Source organism: Montipora capricornis, chromosome 5 (genome assembly GCF_036669925.1).
Source record: "Montipora capricornis isolate CH-2021 chromosome 5, ASM3666992v2, whole genome shotgun sequence".
In the NCBI taxonomy this organism is placed as follows: domain Eukaryota; kingdom Metazoa; phylum Cnidaria; class Anthozoa; order Scleractinia; family Acroporidae; genus Montipora; species Montipora capricornis.
In genome coordinates, this window is record NC_090887.1 from 19,913,930 (window position 1) to 19,935,255 (window position 21,326).

At 39.2% G+C, this 21,326-nt stretch overlaps 1 protein-coding gene across 1 annotated transcript; it reads left to right on the plus strand.

Moving 5' to 3' along the window:
• Window positions 1-192: 192 nt before the first annotated feature.
• Window positions 193-6,666, plus strand: LOC138049830 (adenylyl cyclase-associated protein 1-like). The gene is made up of 9 exons (XM_068896281.1): window positions 193-377; window positions 663-864; window positions 966-997; window positions 1,121-1,189; window positions 1,278-1,355; window positions 3,477-3,530; window positions 3,626-3,715; window positions 5,132-5,217; window positions 6,325-6,666. The coding sequence occupies exons 1-9, from the start codon at window positions 321-323 to the stop codon at window positions 6,437-6,439; spliced, it is 783 nt and encodes a 260-aa protein (XP_068752382.1). The 5' UTR covers window positions 193-320; the 3' UTR covers window positions 6,440-6,666.
• The last annotated feature ends 14,660 nt before the right edge of the window (window positions 6,667-21,326 follow it).

Here is a 21,326-nt window from a genome sequence, read left to right on the forward strand (position 1 = left end):
AATGAAAGAGCTGTCCATTTTGGGCTCTTTCCATCTTTTTATTGACTTAAATCGTTTGAGTGGCAAGTTCTAATCAGTCTTTTTTCTTTCTTCTTTTTAAACTTGTTTGCACAATTCAGTGTTGTTTGACTTTTCTTTGAATGCACTTTTTATTGTCATGCGATTTTTATTAGCTCAAAAGACAAGAGAGTTATCGAGGGAGGGACTTCTGTGGTAATCACTAATCTTTACTCACCCCACCTAAGCCATGCAGGCTTGAGAGACTATTTTACTCAATTATTTATGATCAGTTCCACGATATAATACTCCGGAGAGTCAAGATGAACGCGATGCTTAAAGGCGGTGGGAAAGTTTTTGTAAGTTCATGTGAGATTCAGGTAAAACTAACTTTTGACTTTTTTACCACATTTATGAACTTCAGAATTTAGGGGTTCAGTGGCCAAGATTCAAAGTTGGCCCATCCAGGTTAAGAAAACTGTGACTGATTCGCATTTTATTTTACAATTCTTAATCGAAAAGTCCAAGAAATGTGTTATTTGTCAGAGCAGTCGTGCACTCTCCTATTGGTTGGTTTTAAAGATAAAATGCCATTATCGTGACTCTCAACCCACCTTCCAGTACATGTAAATACCCCTGTATTGAGCTCTGTGTTGACATTACAGCTCAAAATGACCTCGAACCAAGCAACGCTGGATCGATTGGAAGCGGTATTGGCTCGATTGGAAACAGTAGCGGCTAAACTTGGTGTTGAGATCGTAACAAAGGAGGGAAGTCTCCAAAGCGAAGCCGATATACCGTTCCTTGTTCGAAGACTGGAAGTCGCGGCAGACAAAATTGAGCAACAATCTTCGCCCGATGGTGAAGGTACAAGCATCTCATTTGAATTCTTCTTTTATTTTTTATAAGAAGTAGATAACATAAGAAAAATTAAAATCTCGATTAACATTTCCTCTTTGGCATTATAGGATTTGGAAAAATCGTTGAATTCTACGACGAGGTGTGAGCAGTGCTTAATTACAATTCACCCAATGCTTAATTCGAGTCTGTTTATTTTCGCTCCGCGTTAGTTGCATTTTCAAACAATCTGAGTTAGAAATGATTTGATTAATTGTCCTTTTAGTTTCTTCGTGGGAAGATCGCCTCGTTTTTCAAGTTATCTGATCAATTGGGAGACGATGTTAAAAGCCAGGTATGTCAATGTTAAAAAAAAAAAAATTGAAAGGCTGTTGACTTGACTTACGTTACATCACTCTTTATTGGTTCGTTGTCAATTTCAGGTCGATTTGGTAAAGAAAACCTTTCAAGAGCAGAGAGAATTCTTAACAAAAGCTGCAAGTATGAAGTTGCCCTCAGCAGTAAGATTTTTTTTTTTTTACCACACATGACAAAGAATAAACCACGCTGGTCACGCGATCTCAATGGAACGATATATGTCACGCGACACAAATCTCACTTGTTTATTCTGGTTTGATAAGGTTATAAGACCATCTGCTAAGAATTTTGAATAATACTTTTACCCATTCAAGCAACAATCGCGGCCATATAACCTTGCTTCAACGACGCAAGGGAACAAATATCTCCAGATTTAATCGAATAAAAGCAGATTGTGGCAATTACTAGTAAAGGTTACAGTAATGTCGCAAAAATGAAAACTTATCCTTAAGTGCTGACGTTCAAATCAGTTGCCTATTTCACATTAGGGAGCTTAAGCAACGACAACGGCGACGGCAACGAGAACGTCATCTCAAAATATAAATTTGCGTTATTTTAATCGCTTCGTGACTATTTCAACGTTTTTAATATGACAAGGGTGTGGTAATTCCTCAAAGATGACACCAGTCGGAACGGCACTCAATTTCGGAGAGAAAATGAGAATTTATTCTCAAGTGCTGACGTTCTTCATAAAACCATAAACTTGGCAATTTCACATTGCTGTTTTGCTGACAACGGCAACGAAATGGACAAAAGTGAAAAACGCACGTGAAAAGGGTGCAAAGCTATTGTTTTTACCCACTAAATATGCAAATTTGTGACGTTCTAGTTGCCGTCTCCGTTATCGTAGCCTCGTTGTCGTAAGTTCCTTAATAATACACCACCGCCAACCGCATTATTCCATTACACTTTAAGAGTCAGATGCTCAGTTTTGTCGTGAACATTCTAATCTTCGGAAAAGTTTACGTTCATGTAGACACTTACAGTTTTTCAAACGGACTGGCGAGACGATACGAGACACTCGTCTCGCGAGACGAGCTACTCGTCTCTCGAGACGAGACTCTCCTCTCGCGGGAAGGTGGTACCCGAATACAAATGGATGAATTCAGCCGTCTCCTCCCTAACCCTAGGGATGGTGGGGGGCGAATTAAGGAGGAGACGGCTGAAATTTCAGAATCGGGCGTTTTAAACATTGCTCTCACTGTCTTCCCTCTTTTTCGAAATGTCCTGGCAGCTCGTCCTTCTCGCCACAGCCCGCGATCTCATTCCCCAACCCCCACCCCCTCCCCCTACCCCTTCACCCCCCTACTCCCTTTGCCCTTCCGTCATCTTGCGTTCTTTGCGCTCGCCTTCGTCACTATGACGACTGTGGGCGCGAAAGAACTTGATCCAACGACAAGAAAGAGATTATTTTTATTTGGTTTCAACAGACTTTAAGACTCGTAACGGTTGAAGGTCTCGGTTGCCATTGACTGTTTACATTTCACGGCATACGATCTGCGTTGAAACGGTTTCGGTTTGAAAAACTAGGGAAGAATTGTCAAGATGGTAATTATGTCGATCTACTCTGTCTACTTACCTATGTTTTTTTTAGTTGTAGAAAACTATATTCTAACCTTGACCTTCACCTTAAACTTGAATTCTTCACTATTTAAAAGTCGCCCTATGTAAAGGAATACAGATGGCCCTCAGGTGGCCCTCAGAATCCAGATCCCGATTCGTGGATGCAGGATTCCAAACTCACAGGTTCCACCAGAATGATCAATCTGTGGATTCTGGATCCCATACAATCATTCGGATTCCACGCTCTCCGGTTTCCAAAGCCTCGCATTTGCTGGATTCTGGATTCCGGATTCCTTCACATCGGGCGATAAAAGACTGTTATATCCTGACTCGCTTTACAAACGAAGTGGCATGTTAAAAACATGTAGTTAAAAAAAGACAACCCTTGCCGAGACCTTGGGACGGGCAACGCTAAAACCAGGAATCTGGAATCCGGAATCACAGTACAATACAGAGAGTAAAAACTATCCTAAACATTCATAAAAACTAACCTTAGGCCTAAAAACGTTTGTTTAGGCCTAATTAGGCTTAAGGTTAGCTTTTATGAATGTTTAGGATAGTGTTTACTCTCTGTATTGTACTGTGATTCCGGATTCCGGATTCCGGGTTTTAGGGTTGCCCCCTTGGGACCTTTACAGGCGGAATTTTCATAATCGCAGTAACAACGACTTTTCACTGATTTCGATATCCCCTTTTCTCAGGATCAATTTGCTGCAATGATACAACCCATGGCCCAACTTAGACAACAAGTAGAGGTGAGAATTTGTATTAACTGGAATTAAACTCAACAGTCCTAAAATAACCCTTGTATTCTTCGACTAACAAAAGTCTTTTTTGTTTTGTGTTTAAGGCTTTTCGTGATCGTAATCGCAATAGCCAATTTTTTAATCATCTGTCTGCTATCAGTGAAGGCATCGAGGCTCTACTATGGGTAGGGGCGGTAAGTCAAATTTATTTTCTTTTTCTTTTTTATTTCTCGCTTGTGAAAATCATATGAACCGACCAAGCATAATTTTTCAGCGAAAATATTTTCCGTTATATTGAATTGGCCATTTATCAATAAGGCATATGAAGAACGCAATTTGTTGTTTTGTCCGTCAGTGTAGGGTCTTATTAAACTCGGCTTTCTAACTGACCAAAGGTTGTATATATGGACCTCGTTAATATTCGTATCTACACGTTCCAGTACCCGGCATAGTGCCCTTAACTTACACATCTTGGCACTTAAAGGGTGCGTTCGATCATGACCCTATTCACGAACAAGAATGCGTGGTGTGGTGATTTAAAACAGTCTGTCTAACGTTTTGAAGCAACAAGGATAAAAAAGATATGTTTAAAATAGCATGTTAGCAGGTGTTTGACAATTTTAATGTGAATCTCCGTAAAAACGAAGGACTTCTCTTTTCTTTTCCACCTATTCCTATTCCGGAATACGATCAATCGAACGCACCCTCAGACATCACCTTAGGCTGGCCTCTTGCAACCTCGTTTTCAGGGTCTCTCTTCTCTGCCTCCCTTGTCGTTGCAGAGAAGAGAGACCCTGGAAACGAGGTTGGGCCTCTTTTTGCTTGAGAGAATAGGACACATCATATAAAACTCTATGCTTTGCTCTGCGCAGAATGTGCGGGTTCGTGAACGGGTCACGGAATTCAATTAAAACCGAAGAGTTGTAAGACGGGGCGTACGATTAACACTGAGTCCTTTTTAGAGGAAACTTGAAAGTTCATTTTCCCCTCAGTTATTTTAAAAGACCTTGAGAGTTGGTCCATGTGAGATTCGAACCCGTGACCCTCCTTGGTCCTTGCTCCCTCAACGAACTGAGCCACCAGGCTCTTCATTTTCCGGACTATTTACCCGATTCTCTATGGCTCAGGACAATCGAGGTTCCATGTTATCGTTCCGTTGATGGTTTTTATCGAGCTGTTCGGTACTGGGCCTATTGTGTCCGCAGCGCACTAGAACAAACGGCTCAGTCATGGACTTATGTTTCCGAGGTCTCTATTCGGTGCGAGCGGACGTTCGATCTCATTCTCGAGAGAGGATTGTAAACTGCCACGAGACTTCGTGATATTTTCGGTATATCAGTCCTAAACCATAATCGTTGCCCTGGATCCTTTAACATGAAACTCTTTGTTTGGCTTAGTTCAGTTTAGGTTTATGTGTTGTTTATTCCGTTGCCATTGCGCGCTGTTACCATTGCACAGTTCATGACAGTTATTGGTAATTTTTATTTGTAAAAGCCACTCAAAAACCCGAAATTCATGATCATTTATTTGCTCTAAAGAAAGGCCAACGATCTACCTGTCGACTGTCTTTATAGCGAATCGGCCTTTAAAGTTTTTTTCCCTCTTTGCAGCCCGGGAAACCTGACATTTTCGTGAGAGACCGGAAAGATGGCGCAGTATTTTATACAAACCGAGTACTCAAAGAATTTAAAGATAAGTAAGTCAAAAATGATTGAAGAGGTTCGTTTCCTCGTTTTTTTTTACCTTTTTTATGTGTAGTTTAATGGCGTAGCCTCCGGGAGTTCTCTGTATTCAGTGGCTTAATTTCCGAACTACAATGCAGGTCATAAGTGTTGGGACCAAACTATTTCCCCCTAACTCCTTTACAATGTTACATTTATTAAAAGAGTTTGAGAATACTGTACAAGGAAAGTTTTTCATCCTTGTTTGGGGGGAGGAGAGGGTGTGTAGAAAGAGTCTTCATTAAGAGTAAAAGATTCAGTTTTAAAGGCATACAGCTATTAAATGGGCATTTAGTTACTTTGAATTTGTAGTTGTTGGAGAAGTGTCCCATGGACTTATGACCTGCGTTGCAGTTAGTAATCATAAGATAATATAGTTGGCTGTTACCAATAGTGAATTAGATAAGAGTGTTGATCCGTCACTTTGCGGTCTTGCCCCAATACAGTCACAAATGGATTTATTTTTAGATACACTTTGCGTGCGAAACAAACAAAGAAGAGACTGAGAGCTTGACTGCTTATGTCGTGTTTTTTTCAGGGGCATGTCAACTGAGGCAGCGTTTACACGAACACGGTTTCACATCGACACGGTTTCATGACTTCGAAACCGCGTCAAAATCGATGCGGTTTGGAAGTGTTTACACGGAACCGTTTTCGCCAGAAAATCCAAGTCGTGATGGTATAAGCGAGTGCTGCACTACGTGCTAAATTCACTATTTTGAATTGAACAATGCAAATTTCGCGGCAAAGTAGTAACCGTATTCAAATCGATGCGGTTTCGCTGTTTACACTACAGATGAAACCGCTTCGTTTTGAAAACGCTCGTGTAAACGGAAGGTGTAACCGCATCGAAATCGATGCGGTTACAAATGAAACCGTGTTCGTGTAAACGCTGCCTGATTTTCACGGGAACAGGTACTCTAAAAATAGACTCAATTGTGACGTTGCTGGGGAGCCCACCATAGCAACGCTCTTATCTAATTTACTCTTGCTGTCGTTTGATTTCTTGCCTAGTTTGCCCGGTAATAAACGATGATAAACACGTCTCTTACTTCACTAATAATTGTTTGTCGTCTTTTCAGAGATCCAAAGCACGTTGAATGGGCTCAAACATTCATAGCGGCTCTGATTCAGTTGCAGCAATATTGCAAGGAGTTTCATCCCATTGGCGTGTCGTGGGCCAGTTCAGAGCAATGACTTTAGGAAAATGGAGGCAGCGGCAGGCAGATCAATCGAATGAACCAATCAGAACAAGTAAACAGAGGTTCATGCAGTTTAATCCGTGGCATGAAATGTTTGAGTTGTGATAGCTTTAAGAGACCGTGGCAATGAATGCAAGTAACTGACTTCTTCAATCAGTCACTGTAAACCTTTCATGATTTAAATTAGAAAATGAAAGAAATAAAGAAATTGTTTTCTCAGGACTAGAGTCTTGCAATGGACTCGGTGTTTTTTATTGGCAACCAAAGGATGCTAATTCGGGGTGATGTTCGTCATTGGTTCGTGTTCTGCGTCAGGTGTTCTTAACATGCAGCAGTGGAAGACGGACATCAATTGTTTTGTTTAATAACAAGGAAGTTCAAAATATGACAGCGGGCTTGGCTCAATTGGGTGAACATAAACATGACTGGAACTTGAGCAACGTCAGCAAACCAACACATGCACGTGCAGCACGTGCTACGGAAAACAGTCGTGCCGCACGTGCGTTTTCCTTGCCTTTCCTGACAAACAAAAACATATAATGACCACATTAGACGCGGAGATTAATAATTTGCTTGTGACGGCGAATGTTTCCTTCGTTGTTTAAGGCTTTCAGCTTTACTATAATCACAAACTGGCCCTGGTCAAACGTTAATCACGCGCCTTATTGTTGTTTTCTAACCCACAAACATCGGGTATCGTCCACGAGTCGATGATGCAGGTAGGTCAACTTACGATTTGAAACGACAAAAAAAACTCCCTTTGTCCTTTAAAGCTATCTTTTATTTTCCAGTTGCTTAAAAGAAAGGATATTTTTGTTCCTTTGGTAGGTTTTTTTATAATTGTTCTTCCAATATACGGTCCACAATCCGCCCATTGTTCGTCGAACTGCTACCATGTTTGCTCGCTATTCCAAACCAGCAGTGTCCACCAAATGTAAACAGCAAAATACAGAGCTTTATCAACTTATTTTCTAAAACAACTGGTCGTGTAGCTCCAGGTGAGCTTTCCTGAAGCTTAAAGTAACAAATATTTACTAGTAAGTCAGGTCAAAGCAGTGGTGGGTTTTGATAGAGACATGCATTCCGTGCTTCAACCTTCATGAGTAGAAGCCATTTAAAACTGAGTAAACTGCGGCTGGCGCAGACCTTGTTTTGAAAAATATCTTCATCTGTTCCTTTATTTGTAGAATGTAAATCAATATGCTAGTTTCAAATTGTGCAGAAACAAAAGAACAGAGTCGAGGTCCATGGGAATAATTTGCATTTTTCTTTGTTTTGTACCAAACAAAACGCTAATTATTCCCCTGAACCTCGACTCTGTTCTTTTGTCTCCGCACAATTCGAAACTAGACTATTAGCACTTTGGACCTATCAGTTTTTCGCCCTTGTGTTGTGCCACATAATGCAATCAATATGATTCTCAGTGAATTCAGGAAGAACCCAAATTACTAGAAAATTTCATAATGGTGGAATAATAAATCCATATTTGACACATTCAGAAGAGACTCTGTTATGGAAGAGGAGGGGAGAGGGGGAATTTCACAAGCTGCTATGTAGGCATTTTGCTAGGTTCTTATGTCACCTGCTGGAATTTTATGTAAAAAATACTAGACAAAAGGAAATAGTAACCAACACACTGAAAACTGAAAGCCGGCATTGTACTTTAATTAATTAAACCCAACAACAACAACAACAACAATATTTTATTATTTGACAATAAGTCCTTATTCCCCTGGCTCCGCAGGTAGCAGTGCTAATCGAGGCGGGCCAGGATAATCAGTAAAAGAAGAAGAAAATACACACAGTAAGACTACCGAGAAATAGATAGATAATTAGATAGGTAAGTAAATACGAAAACAGATTAAGTCTAAAGAAACACCTAGCTATGTAATTGAGGTTGGCAACGCAGAGTTTTTCGATTTCAATCCATGCAGGCTCAAGATGCTTCACATTGACAATTTTGGTACTCTTGGAGTCCATTTAGGTCAGCCTTGTTTTAGTAGTGAGCCCAGTAAATATGGTAAATAGTGATGTGAGAAGAGCAGTTTTAGTGAAAAAAATTTGTTTTGGACTTGGCCGGCACACTGAGTTCAAGTAAAGATCATACACGAAGGGTGAGAAAAAAAAATAGTCTAGAATGACTTTAACTAATTGGTGGATTGCGCTCATGGGTGGTGACTGGGGAAGGCCGATAAGTTCACAAAGGGAAAAAGGCAATTAGGTAATTGACGTCAATCAAATCAAATCAATTTCAGCAATCAAGATTGCCACAAGGAGATGTACTTTCATGGTCTTTATTGTCTTTCACTGATATTTATTGAACCGTGGACCACGAGCATTCCTGAGTTCAGGTAATTATTTATGCAAAAATGTTTAGAACATTCCAAGTTCCAGAATTTGCTGTCAGTCTAATCTGATAGTGATGTCGCTTTGGTTAATAATTTGTTGAGGTAGTTTGTTACTTGTTACCAGTTCATATCTCGCATGTCACCATCTGAGAGCCATGTCATTTGTAGGAATTTACCCCTAACGGGACCTCTCAGAAGTGTCTCAACTTGAGAGGCTACCAAAGCTTACCTGATTATCAACTTAGCAGGTGGCAATGTGGATTTTTGCATCTGCCAGTCCTGTTCATGAAGCCCTGAAGCTGTGTCACGCCACATCACTCTTGACTACAATCATAGACAAAAGTAGTTGGGAAGGTTATGTAAATGAACTGCACCAGAGCTGTATTTCAACCTGCTCTGTTAAAGTGCAAAAGAAATAGTTTCACCTTCCCTTCTATAGCCCCCCTCCCCCCCATTCAATGTTGGAAGGTAACTCAACAATTTCCCACTAAAACCATTCAGTTTTGCGCGACTTTTTCTGCACAACACTCTGTGATCAGCTTTTTGGCTTTAATTGATTAACAAATTTTAGACTCCTCCCCTTTTCGTTAATTCACGAAGGAACTTTTATCATGTAATTTGCTCTACAACGTAATATCATTGAAACACTTGCAACAAGACATCCTAACACTTGTATGAAATTTTAAAACTTGCTTATTTTAAACCAGATAAGTGCCTAAAATTAATGATAACATGGCAAAAAACATTTAAATGTAAAAGGAAGCAGAAATTGTGTTTGCCCTTTCATAGGAACTGGGAACGCTAAGAAAAAAGTCGAATTTCCAATTGAAGACCACACCCAGAATTTTAAGACAATCATAGACAAAAGTCGTTGGGAAGGTTATGTAAATGAACTGCACCAGAGCTGTATTTCAACTGGCCTGCGAACGCAGACGTATTTGACCGCCGGAAATACGTCTGCGTTCGCAGGCTGTATTTCAACCCGCTTCTGTTAAAGCGCAAAAGAAATAGTTTCACCTTCTCTTATATAGCCCCCCTCCCCCCTATTCAATGTTGGAAGGTAACTCATCAATTTCCCACTAAAACCGTTCAGTTGTGCACAACACTGAATGAGGGGGCAGGGGAGAGAAGCAATGAAGACGTCAAAAGTGCTAACCTTTCCAACAGTTTTGTCTATGATTGTAGTTTGAGCTTTTAGTCATATTGCAAGTCCATTTAGAGGTTATCCTCTTCACTCTCAAAGCGATTGAAGGGCTTGCTTCACAGTACCTTCAGTGGCTGACTTAACCATTTCACTCCTGTGGGGTTCCCCATTTACTAGTAAAATCGTAGGGTTTTAGACAGAGTAAAATCTAAAACTGTCACTCTTGTGAGTGAAAGGGTTAATGGGGACATAGTTTTTGAATGAATCTAGCTGTTGTTGACCCTTTCACTCCTGTGGGGTTCCCCATTGACGAGTAAAATCGTCTGCCGTTAGACAGAGTAAGATCTAAAAGTGTCACTCTTGGGAGTGAAAGGGTTAATGGGGACATAGCTTTTGAGTGAATCTAGCTGTTGTTGACCCTTTCACTCCTGTGGGGTTCCCCATTGACGAGTAAAATCGTCTGGCGTCAGACAGAGTAAAATCTAAAAGTGTCACTCTTGGGAGTGAAAGGGTTAATGGGGAAATAGTTTTTGAGTGAATCTAGCTGTTGTTAACCCTTTCACTCCTGTGGGGTTCCCCATTGACGAGTAAAATCGTCTGGCGTTAGACAGAGTAAAATCTAGCTGTTGTTAATGGAGACATCTTTTTTGAGTGAACCTAGCTGTTGTTGACCCTTTCACTCCTGTGAGGTTCCCCATTGACGAGTAAAATTGTCTGGTGTTAGACAGAGTAAAATCTAAAAGTGTCACTCTTGGGAGTGAAAGGGTTAATGGGGAAATAGTTTTTGAGTGAATCTAGCTGTTGTTGACCCTTTCACTCCTGTGGGGTTCGCCATTGACGAGAAAATTGTCTGGCGTTAGACAGAGTAAAATCTAAGTGTCACTCTTGGGCGTGAAAGGGTTAAAGTGCCTATGACCTCAAGATACTTTTCCACTGTATTTATTCTCTGAAATCGTCCCAAATACATCTTGTTGTTTTCAGAACCTTTTGATTGAAATTCACTTATTAATTGGCCTCAAAAGACGGGAAAAGTGGTCATACTTTGATCAATAACCCAGCAATGGAGGGGATCCGAATGGGTTTGATTCTGGGTTGACGTCACAGACTGCCTTGCATTGAGAAAGTTCTTTGAAAACAGTGATGCAAGCTAATTCATGACATCAACCTGCAGCTGGTATTGAACCCATTTATTGCTGGGTTATGGATCAAAGTATGACCAATTTTCTTTCAAAGCCAGTATAAAAGTGATATTCCAATCAAAAGGTTTTAAAAACAAAACATCGTATTTGGCACGATTTTGGAGAATAAATAAAGAGGAAACGCACGCTGAGTTGATAGGCACTTTAATTAACTTCAAGTTGTCCCTCTACAATTTCAGATGATAAAGGTTTGCAGCTGACTGTTCGTCCTAAATACAGCAAACTTACAGTGGAAGACTGTTGTTGGACCAGCACTGTAGAATATACTGTCAGGAACTTTCCCAGATCACAAATTAGGACAATTTTAATCATAAACTATGGTAAGACTCACTTTTTTAAATTCATGGTCATATGGATGTTTTGATTTTAAAAAAGATTGGTGATATTATAGGCTTTTTATTGTGGGTCTTAAATTGTTACATTTCTGTACATGCCAGAGCAAGCAATAAGTTGCATTACCTTCCAGGAGGTGAGAGGATCAAAATCGTAGAAAAGAAAGCAAGTAAATTTTGAAGATTTGAACTATTTAGTTTGCATCATTTCATAGCAATTGTGAGTCTTGATTTTTGGAGCAGAAGACACAGTGGTGAAAGAACTTTCCAGTGAGATCTGGCATGACTTTTCCAGGGGTGGGGGGGGGGGGGGGGGGTAAGGGGTATGGGGGAAGGGGTGGGAGTATTGGTTGAGGGTATGGGGTGGGGGTAGGGGGTAAAGGGTACAATAGCTGAAACAGCCCAAACCTTTACAAAAATGCTAACCTTAGGCCCAAACATTATCTAAAGCATAGTGTTTAGGCATAAGGTTAGCATTTTTGTAAAGGTTTGGGTTGTTTCAGCTATTGTACCCTTTACCCCCTACCCCTCACCACCAACCCCCATGCCTCAATCCCAGAATAGTCATGCCGAATGAGATTCTTGATCACTTCCGACAGTGGATGCCATATGTGGGCCAACTGGGCAAAGTTTGTTGATTGTCTACTCTGCTGTGAGAGTACTCATGTTTTCCCTTCTTGTCCCAAACATTTGATTTGATCTGCTTTACCCCTTGACTGACCCGAGTGAGTAGCTTGTAAATTCTTCTCACAATTTCAATGAAGTGTCAGTCACACTGGTATTGATTGGTCTTGATATAATAGACAAAGAGGGGATTTCCAGAAGAGGCCAAAAAAATGAAAAATGTAGCACCCCCTCTACATATTATTTGGTCTGACATGATAAAATTAATGTTAGCACAATGCCTATAGAACATTTTTAGTATGATGAACCGATGGATTGATGGGACATCATCGTGCTAAGGGCCCATTTGTGAGTGCCGCTAACATCCCTTTAAATTTAGCATATTTTTATGACCATTATTTTATACAAGTTTAATGCAACATTACTCCTCTCAATTTAAGGCTAGCCAATTCTAGATTGGTTCAAGTGCTACTGGTGTGAATATCTTATACTTTAAAGTGTGAAACATCCCAACCGGGTTTCCATGGTAACCATTGCTGTGGTAATATATAATAAAGGTTAATTTAAGCGATATTTACTGTCAGATTCTTTCAAATTTGGACCAAACTTATCACTTCTTCATCAATCATCTCAAGTTAATCTAAAAAAAAAGAGATTTGCAAAATTAAAATGTCATTCTTCTCAAAACATGGTATCTTTCCATGCTTATTGGAATTATTTGTTATTTTAAATTACTTTAGCAACGGATTGAGTTGAAAATTGTGTTATGAATTGAGAAAAACCACTTGCATTTTCACTTTTCTTTTCATAATCACAGGGATTCTTGCTAACTTGAACATTTTCCAGAGTTCTGAGGGAGTATGCTTTCCATTTCTGCAATTGATACTTACAGGCTATGTAGTTCAGTCATCTTTATTTTGGTTCCACACTGCTTTCTTTCAAAGCATGTTCTGTTACAGTTTATGAGTAATTTTGCATTGTTTAGAGCAATTTATCTGTAGATATACACAAATTATGCAGCAAAATTCTTATTTCATGTTGGAAATTACGGATATTCAAGTGTGTGGCTAGCGAAGGACTGACCTTGTATAAAGGTGTTGATTTTGTAAACACGTACTACTTTGTTTCGAACACTCTTTATGGTTATCCACAAATTATTGACTTTGAAACAGGTTCTGTTGCTGTTCATAAGTAATTTTGTGTTGTTTAGAACAATTTATCTGAAGTTATACGCAAAATATTATTATAGAGAAGCAAGGATATTCAAATGTGTTTGCAGCAAACAACAAACTGAGTGTTTTTTTTTAAATGCGCATGCTGGTTACTGCCAATTTTAGGAAAGCAGGTTTACTGACAGAGGAAAACATTGTACGATTCTTTTTACTTTCCCTTAAGATGATTGATCATGGCTAGACTAGAAGTTGTACTGAAAGCATGCAGTGAGCAAGAAAGCGATTTGAGACTTTTGCTTCCAAAAAGAAGCCCAAATCAGGTGCAGACTTCACAAAATGTATCATTTGTCAAGAAAAAAAGCAACGAAAAACTAAGAGGTCTTATGGTAGTTGGATTGAGATCATTCAAAGAAGCTGCAGTGGTTAGGCAAGATGAAACTTACTGCAGGACGTTGTCTGCTCAGACATGGCACTGCAGTGTTGTTTACAGAGTTACGTACGTAAGCAAGAGAAATCTCAGCTTTATTACTTTACCGGTAATCCATTACCTTCTGCTGAAAGTCAAGGAAGGCGGCATATTTACAGACCAAGTTCAAGATCCCAAGTTAATGCAGTGGATTGCTCCCTTTGTTTATTTTCATTGCCAGCAGAAAAAGTCAAAGGGTACAACAAAACTGATGAACATTTCAACATTTGATTCATGCAAGGCTATTGAGGAGGCTTCATGAAGAAGGAGTGATAAGAGTGTGCATGAATTACAGTTTAGGGGTTGATTTAATTGCTGCAGATGCCAAGTATCACAAACACTGCCAATCTCAATACCGGTATGTAAGTAAATCTAATCTAATGTTTTCTGACATTCGAGTTGATGGGGAGGAAGTTGTGTACGCCCAAGCTTTCGGAAAAATGGGACAGGACTTCAAACCTCAGTTAGAACCAGGAGTTGCCCTTGACATGAAAACTCTCCTGGATTCTTACCAGGCAATCTTACAATATCTTGGATGCAATTAATGCAAGTCAGAGAGGTTGTAACGCAGAATCCGGCAAAGCTTTCAAGAGGAAATTGCCTTTCAGAAGCTACCAGACCCTTGAAGTCAGAATTGTACTGTACTGTAGTTCCATATATCTTTGCAGGATGTCATAAATTCAGTGGCTAAGAAAACTTTGGCTAGAATGCCATCTGAAGATAAATCCTCAAACAGCCAGGGTCAGAATGATGCCAATTCTATATTATGCCATGCCACTCAAATACCGTTGAGGTCAAGCATAAGGAATGAAAGCAGTGGTATAGCCAGGATTCAATCTGTTGATGTGGAGGACATCAGTGTCTGCAAAGAGTTTAGTGCCTGAAGATCTTAACAAATTTCTGTGCTTGAAGATCTTGATTCCAGATAAAGCTGATGTACATGTATCTGCTCTGACAGCTTCCAACACCACGGATGAGTGACAAATTTTAGCTATTGCACAAGATTTAATATATGCCACAACTCATGGCCATGTGAAGACCCCTAAGCACTTTGGTTTGGTGATGTCTGTCAGGGATATGACGGGTTCAAAAGTTCCCGGTGACAATGTTAAACAGATTCGGTCATGGCTGTTCTTTTGACGAAATGGAAGTAGTTGACACTAGCATGGAATTTGACATTATGGGCAGCTCAGAAGATTTGGGATTTGGGTGCTGTTATTCATCTGACATTACATCAGGTGTGTTCTTTCAAGTCGCAGGAGAGAATAATGTTATCAATGAGGAGACACTGGACGGCAAGCAAACCAGTCATGCCACAACACTTGTCCTGTACCAAAAGACAGCAGAACAGACTGAGACGGAAAATGATGAAAAGTGTCCTTATGGCTGAGGTTGAATGAGAGTGTCAGGCACATGGAAGACTTCCCGAAAGTGTGCTATCAACAGCATTCATTTTTTATGCAATGGCTCTTGTCCAGATGTTGAAGTGTGCAAGTTGCTGCACATTGGAAACAAGGTTAAAGGTGCTTACCTCAACGACAAGGTCAGTGCAAAGAGTAGATGTTGTTTTTAACTGCTATGATGTTTAAGAGACCATAAAGGAAATAGCCTGCAGGCAGGCTATAAAGGAAAGCAAAAGAGTTAGGAGATTCGCAAAGTTCACAAGAATATTCCAGTTGCAAACCAATGGAGGACGTTCATCAGCAACTAGAATAACATGGTTAACCTTTCCAGATTTTTTTATTGCCAAAAATGGTGCAGTCTGTGTGAACACAACCTATTTCCTGATCAAGAGCTGGTGATTAGGGGTGGCTTTGAGGATCCAGCAGATGCAGTTATTGTAACCTTTGGACGCATGCATCCCCTTGCAGAGCTAAGATCGATATCAGAGCAGAAAGAAGCCGTCACTGTGAGGATGATCCTTCACGCATGGCATCCTTCTTCCACCATAGACAGGATTCATGTCATCCAGTTCCCTGATTCAGACATATTAGGTCTGTACAGATTTGGGATAATACAATGCAACAAAATGTGTTTTAAGGCAGGCATCAAGGATAAAGTTCGCTTCATCCTTTCTTTTTTTTTAATATATCCACATTTATTAGTTTACATGTTAATTTTAAATTATACATCGGAGCTATATATCGAAACTACGCAACCTATCTACGATAAACACAGAACATCCGAACTACACTACATACACATCTAAGCAATACGCACTATACACATTTCAACATATTACAATACTACAGTATTAGTTTAATTTGGGAGTTGGAGGTGATAGCTCATGCTCCATTATGGGTAAAAATTGATGCCATTTTTCATTATGAAAGTGGAGTTTGTTATTTTTCCTCTCAATGACACGCTCGATCTGGTGTGTTGTTTTGCATTTTTATATTAACAGGGGAAACTTTTGGCTTAATTTCGAGCGAAAAATAAGGTATTTGCTCTCAAGTATAATGTAATTAACTAGAATATTGTCATCAACATTATCCGCAGAAAAAAGCCCAAATAAATATCTTTGATATGGAAGTTTTTAGAGATTAACTCTTGGGATTTGAGGAGAATGTTTAGCTCATTCCAAAAGGTGCTAATTAACCTTACTACAGTAAAAAAAGAAGTGTTCCAATGTCTCCAGTTCTTTATTACAGAAATAACATAAATGGGAATCGGTTAAACCAAATTTGAAGAGCACAATGTTTGTATAACAAATTCTATGGAACTATATATTGGAATTCTCTTAACTTTGTATTCAACATTATTTTAAAAGGCGAAGAAAATTTTCTTTCCCAGTCTAGTTCAAATGTCTTTGTGTTGAACATTTCGTTGTATCTTTTCATAGAGGTAGGATTAGAAGAGATTTTAGAAGAAAACGTTTCATGCAATAGTTTTGATTGAATCTTTTCAACATCAAGCTTTTCCCCTCCAAGGTGTAGTGAAAAACTATCCAAATAGTTCACTTCATCCTTGTTCATCTCATTGCTGAGAAACGTGGTAGGACTGTTTGCACAGTGATGCCATCATTCCATGCTTTTAACTGGCTGTGATTCTACAAGTGGGTTGTTTCAGATTGGCAAAAAGAAAGCATGGAAGGCATTTATCAAAGATTCAAGTCTCCATGACAGTGTTGGTAACCTTGGCAGTCAGATTCCACCACTAGTGCTAACTGTTGAAGCCTGTGAGAGGTTTATATATGGTTCCTTTGTTCAGCCAGCAAGAAAGCAGGGGGTAACAGCTGATGACGTACTGTACACTATTGAATGTTCTGGCAAAAGCATCAAAGAAGTGGAAGTTTACTGCCACTAAGTAACACCATACTGAATGGGATAACTACCAGGCTCATGTGTGGAAACACTTCTTGAATGCAATACAGCAACTCCTGTCGCCAGTCAACAATGGATGGAGGAAAGTGAATGGTATGTTGGAGCTGCTTTTGATGCCCAAGGATCCAGCACCACAAGGGCTGCTTGATGTAACTGCCAATAATGATGTAACACCTGGAAGCAATTTCAAGTTGTCAATTTCATTCCTCTTGTTGATTTGCAATCTTAAGGCAAAGGCAGATCCATTTCCATGTAAAATTAAATCAAAACAAAGTCAGTAACAAAACAGTCTGTTATTAGATTTCATTTTAAGTGTTTATTGTCTGGCATTAGACAGAGTAAATAATTGCATTATTAATAGAAGACACACTCCAAGGAGTCAATGGGTTAAAATGTCTTCTTAGTGGTGGTTACTGTGAAACATCAATCCTACTGTGTCAAGATACTGGATGGTGAAAAGTGACCACGAGCGAAAATTTAAAAAAGGGAAAAAAGGAAACAATAATATTAATAGTGTGATTTTGAACAATTTTAATCATTATCATTGCAGTAAACACCAATTATAATAATTGTTAAAGTGCCTCTGTGACCAAAATATGTTATATAAACACTGAGTGACCAACGTTTTAAGCCTTGATTTCAAAGACACCTGTTTATTTTTTAACTGGAATTTTTCTATTGAATAGGCCGCCATTATGAACTTAAGACCTTGAGAGAGCTGGATCGAGGAGAAGAATGCAATGCATGTGTACACCACAGAATTAATATTCAGCATGGGAGTTTTAAACTCCTGTTTTGCATATATAAGCTGCATTCACATGCTGAAATTTTAAGCTAGCGAGCCTTTGACATCACTTTTCCTTGGATCCAACCCTCTGAGATCCAGTGGGTCAGTTTTGAACATGAGTAATGGCGGACCTTGAAATCCAACACTTGCACTCAAAGTAAACGGCCTTTATCAGTCAGGTGTTAAGAAAACACACTTTCAAAATATGAAGGAAAAAAGGAAGTAAGTTTTTTTTATCACGGGTCTGTTTTGAAAAGAATAGCATTTTAATGTTGCAAATCTTTTTTTTTTTTAATTAACTAGAGATGATCGATAAAGAAATGATTACTTTGGTCAAAATTTGAAGGAATCTGACCGTAAATTTCACTTAATAAGCCTTTATTGTATATTGCCACAGCAACGGTTACCATGGAAACCCGGTTGAGATGTGTCACATTTTAAAGTAAAAGGTATGCACACCAGTGACGCTTGAACCAATTTAGAATTGGTTAGGCTTAATTTGAGAGGAGTAATGTTGCATTGAACTTGTGTAAAATAAAGGAAGTAAAAATATGCTAAATTTAGAGGGACCTTACTGGCACTCACAAATGGGCCCCTAGCATGATGATTTCCCACCAATATATCAGTACATCATACCTAAAAATGTTCTATAGGTAATTTGCTATCATTTTATGTCAGACCAGATATGTAAAGGTGTGCTACGTAACACAAAATTCTCTTGACTACCCAACAAAGAAATCTATGTTACTTGTTAGGAGAATGAACATTTCTTGGGAATAAGAGGGTTAAGTTTATTTGCAGTTTGCCAAATGATATTAGTAGGACATTTGTAACAGGCTGTATAAATAAAGTGGTTGTTGTTATTATACCGCGCACCGGTGGCTCAGTTGGTTGAGCACCGGGCTGTCACGCAGGAGGTCGTGAGTTCAACTCCGGTGGACCAACACTCAAGGTCTTTAAATAACTGAGGAGAAAGTGCTGCCTTTGTAATTACATCTGCAAACGATTAGACTCTCTAGTCTTCTCGGATAAGGACGATAAGCCGGAGGTCCCGTCTCACAACCCTTCAATGTTCATAATTCTGTGGGACGTAAAAGAACCCGCACACTTGTCGTAAAGAGTAGGGCATGTAGTTCCCGGTGTCGTGGTCTGATCTTTCTGGTCTGGATGGGGTAGGGTGGAGCACCTCGCATAGGACCTCGAGTCCTGTTCGTGCTCCTTCCCTCTGGGCAGGTTTGCCCAGTAGAAGAGACAAACCAGATGTCTCGTAAAACAAGCAAAACAAAACATCATTCAAAAACTTGTAAATGTTAGCAATTGTGTAATCAAATAGGCCCAAGAGCAATTACCCGGTGGGTCTAATCTGCAGGTTGCAGGTCGCGGGTTGCAGTTCATTGTTTCACCAATACAGAAAGTATCCTAAACATTCATAAAAGCTAACCTTAGGCTTAAGAATGTTTAGGATACTTTCTGTATTGGTGAAACAATGATCTGCGAATTAGACCTGCCGGCAATTACCGGTAAAGATAAACGCATATTTTCAAAGTTGCCACAAAATTTGTAACTTGTAAGGGCAATTTGCAAAACTTTGAAAATTCAAGTGAAGTTAATCCCTAACTGCACAAGGGCACATTTGCAGCTACATGTTTATCACATGAAGGGCAAACATATTGAGGGAGCCAGTTCAATGCCATGACAAATGATGATCAACTTAGCTGACCAACTGGTTCAATGAACACTTAAGTCTTAAAATTACAGCAAACACACTTTCATTTCATTTTGTTAAAGTTCAATTCAATGAATCATTGCTGTCAACAGAAATAGCACTTTATTAAAATGTATTTCATATGTGGTGTAACCTTGCTTGCTCTGCCTGAGCAATTAACCAATCAGGATAAGTATTCATTCTCTCTTAATTACCATAAGTACCCTGGTGATTAAGAAAAAAATGTCCTCCCTCTCAGTCAATCAGCATTCACTAATATTGCACTGTATGTGATAATAGTGTAATAATAATAAGCAACTCCCTTGTGTTTCAGACAATCACATTTGGGTTGTGCATGGTCTTACATGGGCCAATCCCATGGAATGACTGCTGAAGTGTTACGTTTTGACTTAACATATCATTTCCTTGCAGAGAGAAAAGCCCAAGCACTGCAGTCAGAGTAGGGTCCATCCCTCCCAGTAAGATGTAAGAAAATAAAGACAGTCTGCCAGGTATAATTTGCCATTATGCAGTCCCTTTTAATATCGTAAATATGGATTGTAGATCCTCTAAGAAAGTCAGAGGTATATTCAAGTGTGCAGCTTGTAATTAAATCTACCAGGTTTTGGTTGTTCAAAATGTTGATAGTGTTATCTATCAGATAAATCACTATGCAGCAGATAAGTGCAATGAGAACAAAAGTTTTTGAATCATCTTAATGAATGGTCATTTGTCTAAGGATTATAGCCTCATCCATTCGTGGAATAATAATTATTGGGTCCAAGGAAAATTCCTAAAAAAACTGTTTGTGTTGCTGTGTACTTCACTGACTGCCCCTGAAGCTGAACTGAAGCCTTGCAGGGCCAAAGTAACCAATTATTGCGATAAACAAAGTAAGAGCAGCATGTTTAAGTTAACCCATTGACACCTCAAATGCCCTAGGACACACCCAGTTCACGAGTAAAATACTTTCGCCTTAGACAGAGTAAAATTTGGTAAGTCTCACCCCAAGGGTCAATAGCAGTTTTTGACCGCTCAACTTATTATAGTTGTACTCAACAGAATATCATGTTTCTGATTAGTTTTCATAAGCGATGCAAGCATAGCACAAGCAACACACTTAAGTGCATTTATCGTCTGAGCATGCTTTTACATTTCATGAATTATGGTCACCTGTCTATGGCTTGTGCAATTTTGAGAACTTGGGTAAGCCATAGGTGAGTGCAATGGAACTTTCAAAACAGCACTCGTGCCTATAAAATAATCATGAAATGGAAAAGCAGGTTCATTACGATTGTTTCTTACATATGCAGTGTTGTACTTAACATGCTTCTGCACTTAGTACAACACTGCATATGTTAATAATTTAAACCTATCACCCTTAACTCATATAAATTAGAAACTGCTTTTCTGTCTGACACTTGGAAATTATCCCATCAAGACATTGAAATGTAGTGTTGAACTTATTTTCCTTATCTTTACTTTAATTTTTTTAAAGAATAGCAACTGGCACAAGGCAGACTGTTGATGACATGTATTTCCAAGTGCAGTGCAGAACTTTTACCAACAGCTCCAAATGAAAGCCAGGCAACAACTATTTAAAGGTAATCAGTGTTTCTGGTTTTGTCTCAAAGTGATAGGACAATCTTAATCTCAGCAAATCTGAAGGAAACAGGGAAGTGACTTTTTTGACCATAGTAGCAATGTAAGAAATTTCTTTAAAACAAATTCGGGGGGTGGGAGGGGGGGAGAATATAATATTTTACAGTATGTCACATTGAT

What these genes read in the sequence shown, in the direction of transcription:
- LOC138049830 (XM_068896281.1), top strand. Translation starts at nt 321, where the DNA reads ATGAACGCGATGCTTAAAGGCGGTGGGAAAGTTTTTGTAAGTTCATGT. An exon ending in TCGTTGAATTCTACGACGAG is followed by an intron (nt 998 to 1,120) that starts GTGTGAGCAGTG and finishes TTGTCCTTTTAG; the next exon opens with TTTCTTCGTGGGAAGATCGC. An exon ending in GTATGAAGTTGCCCTCAGCA is followed by an intron (nt 1,356 to 3,476) that starts GTAAGATTTTTT and finishes CCCTTTTCTCAG; the next exon opens with GATCAATTTGCTGCAATGAT.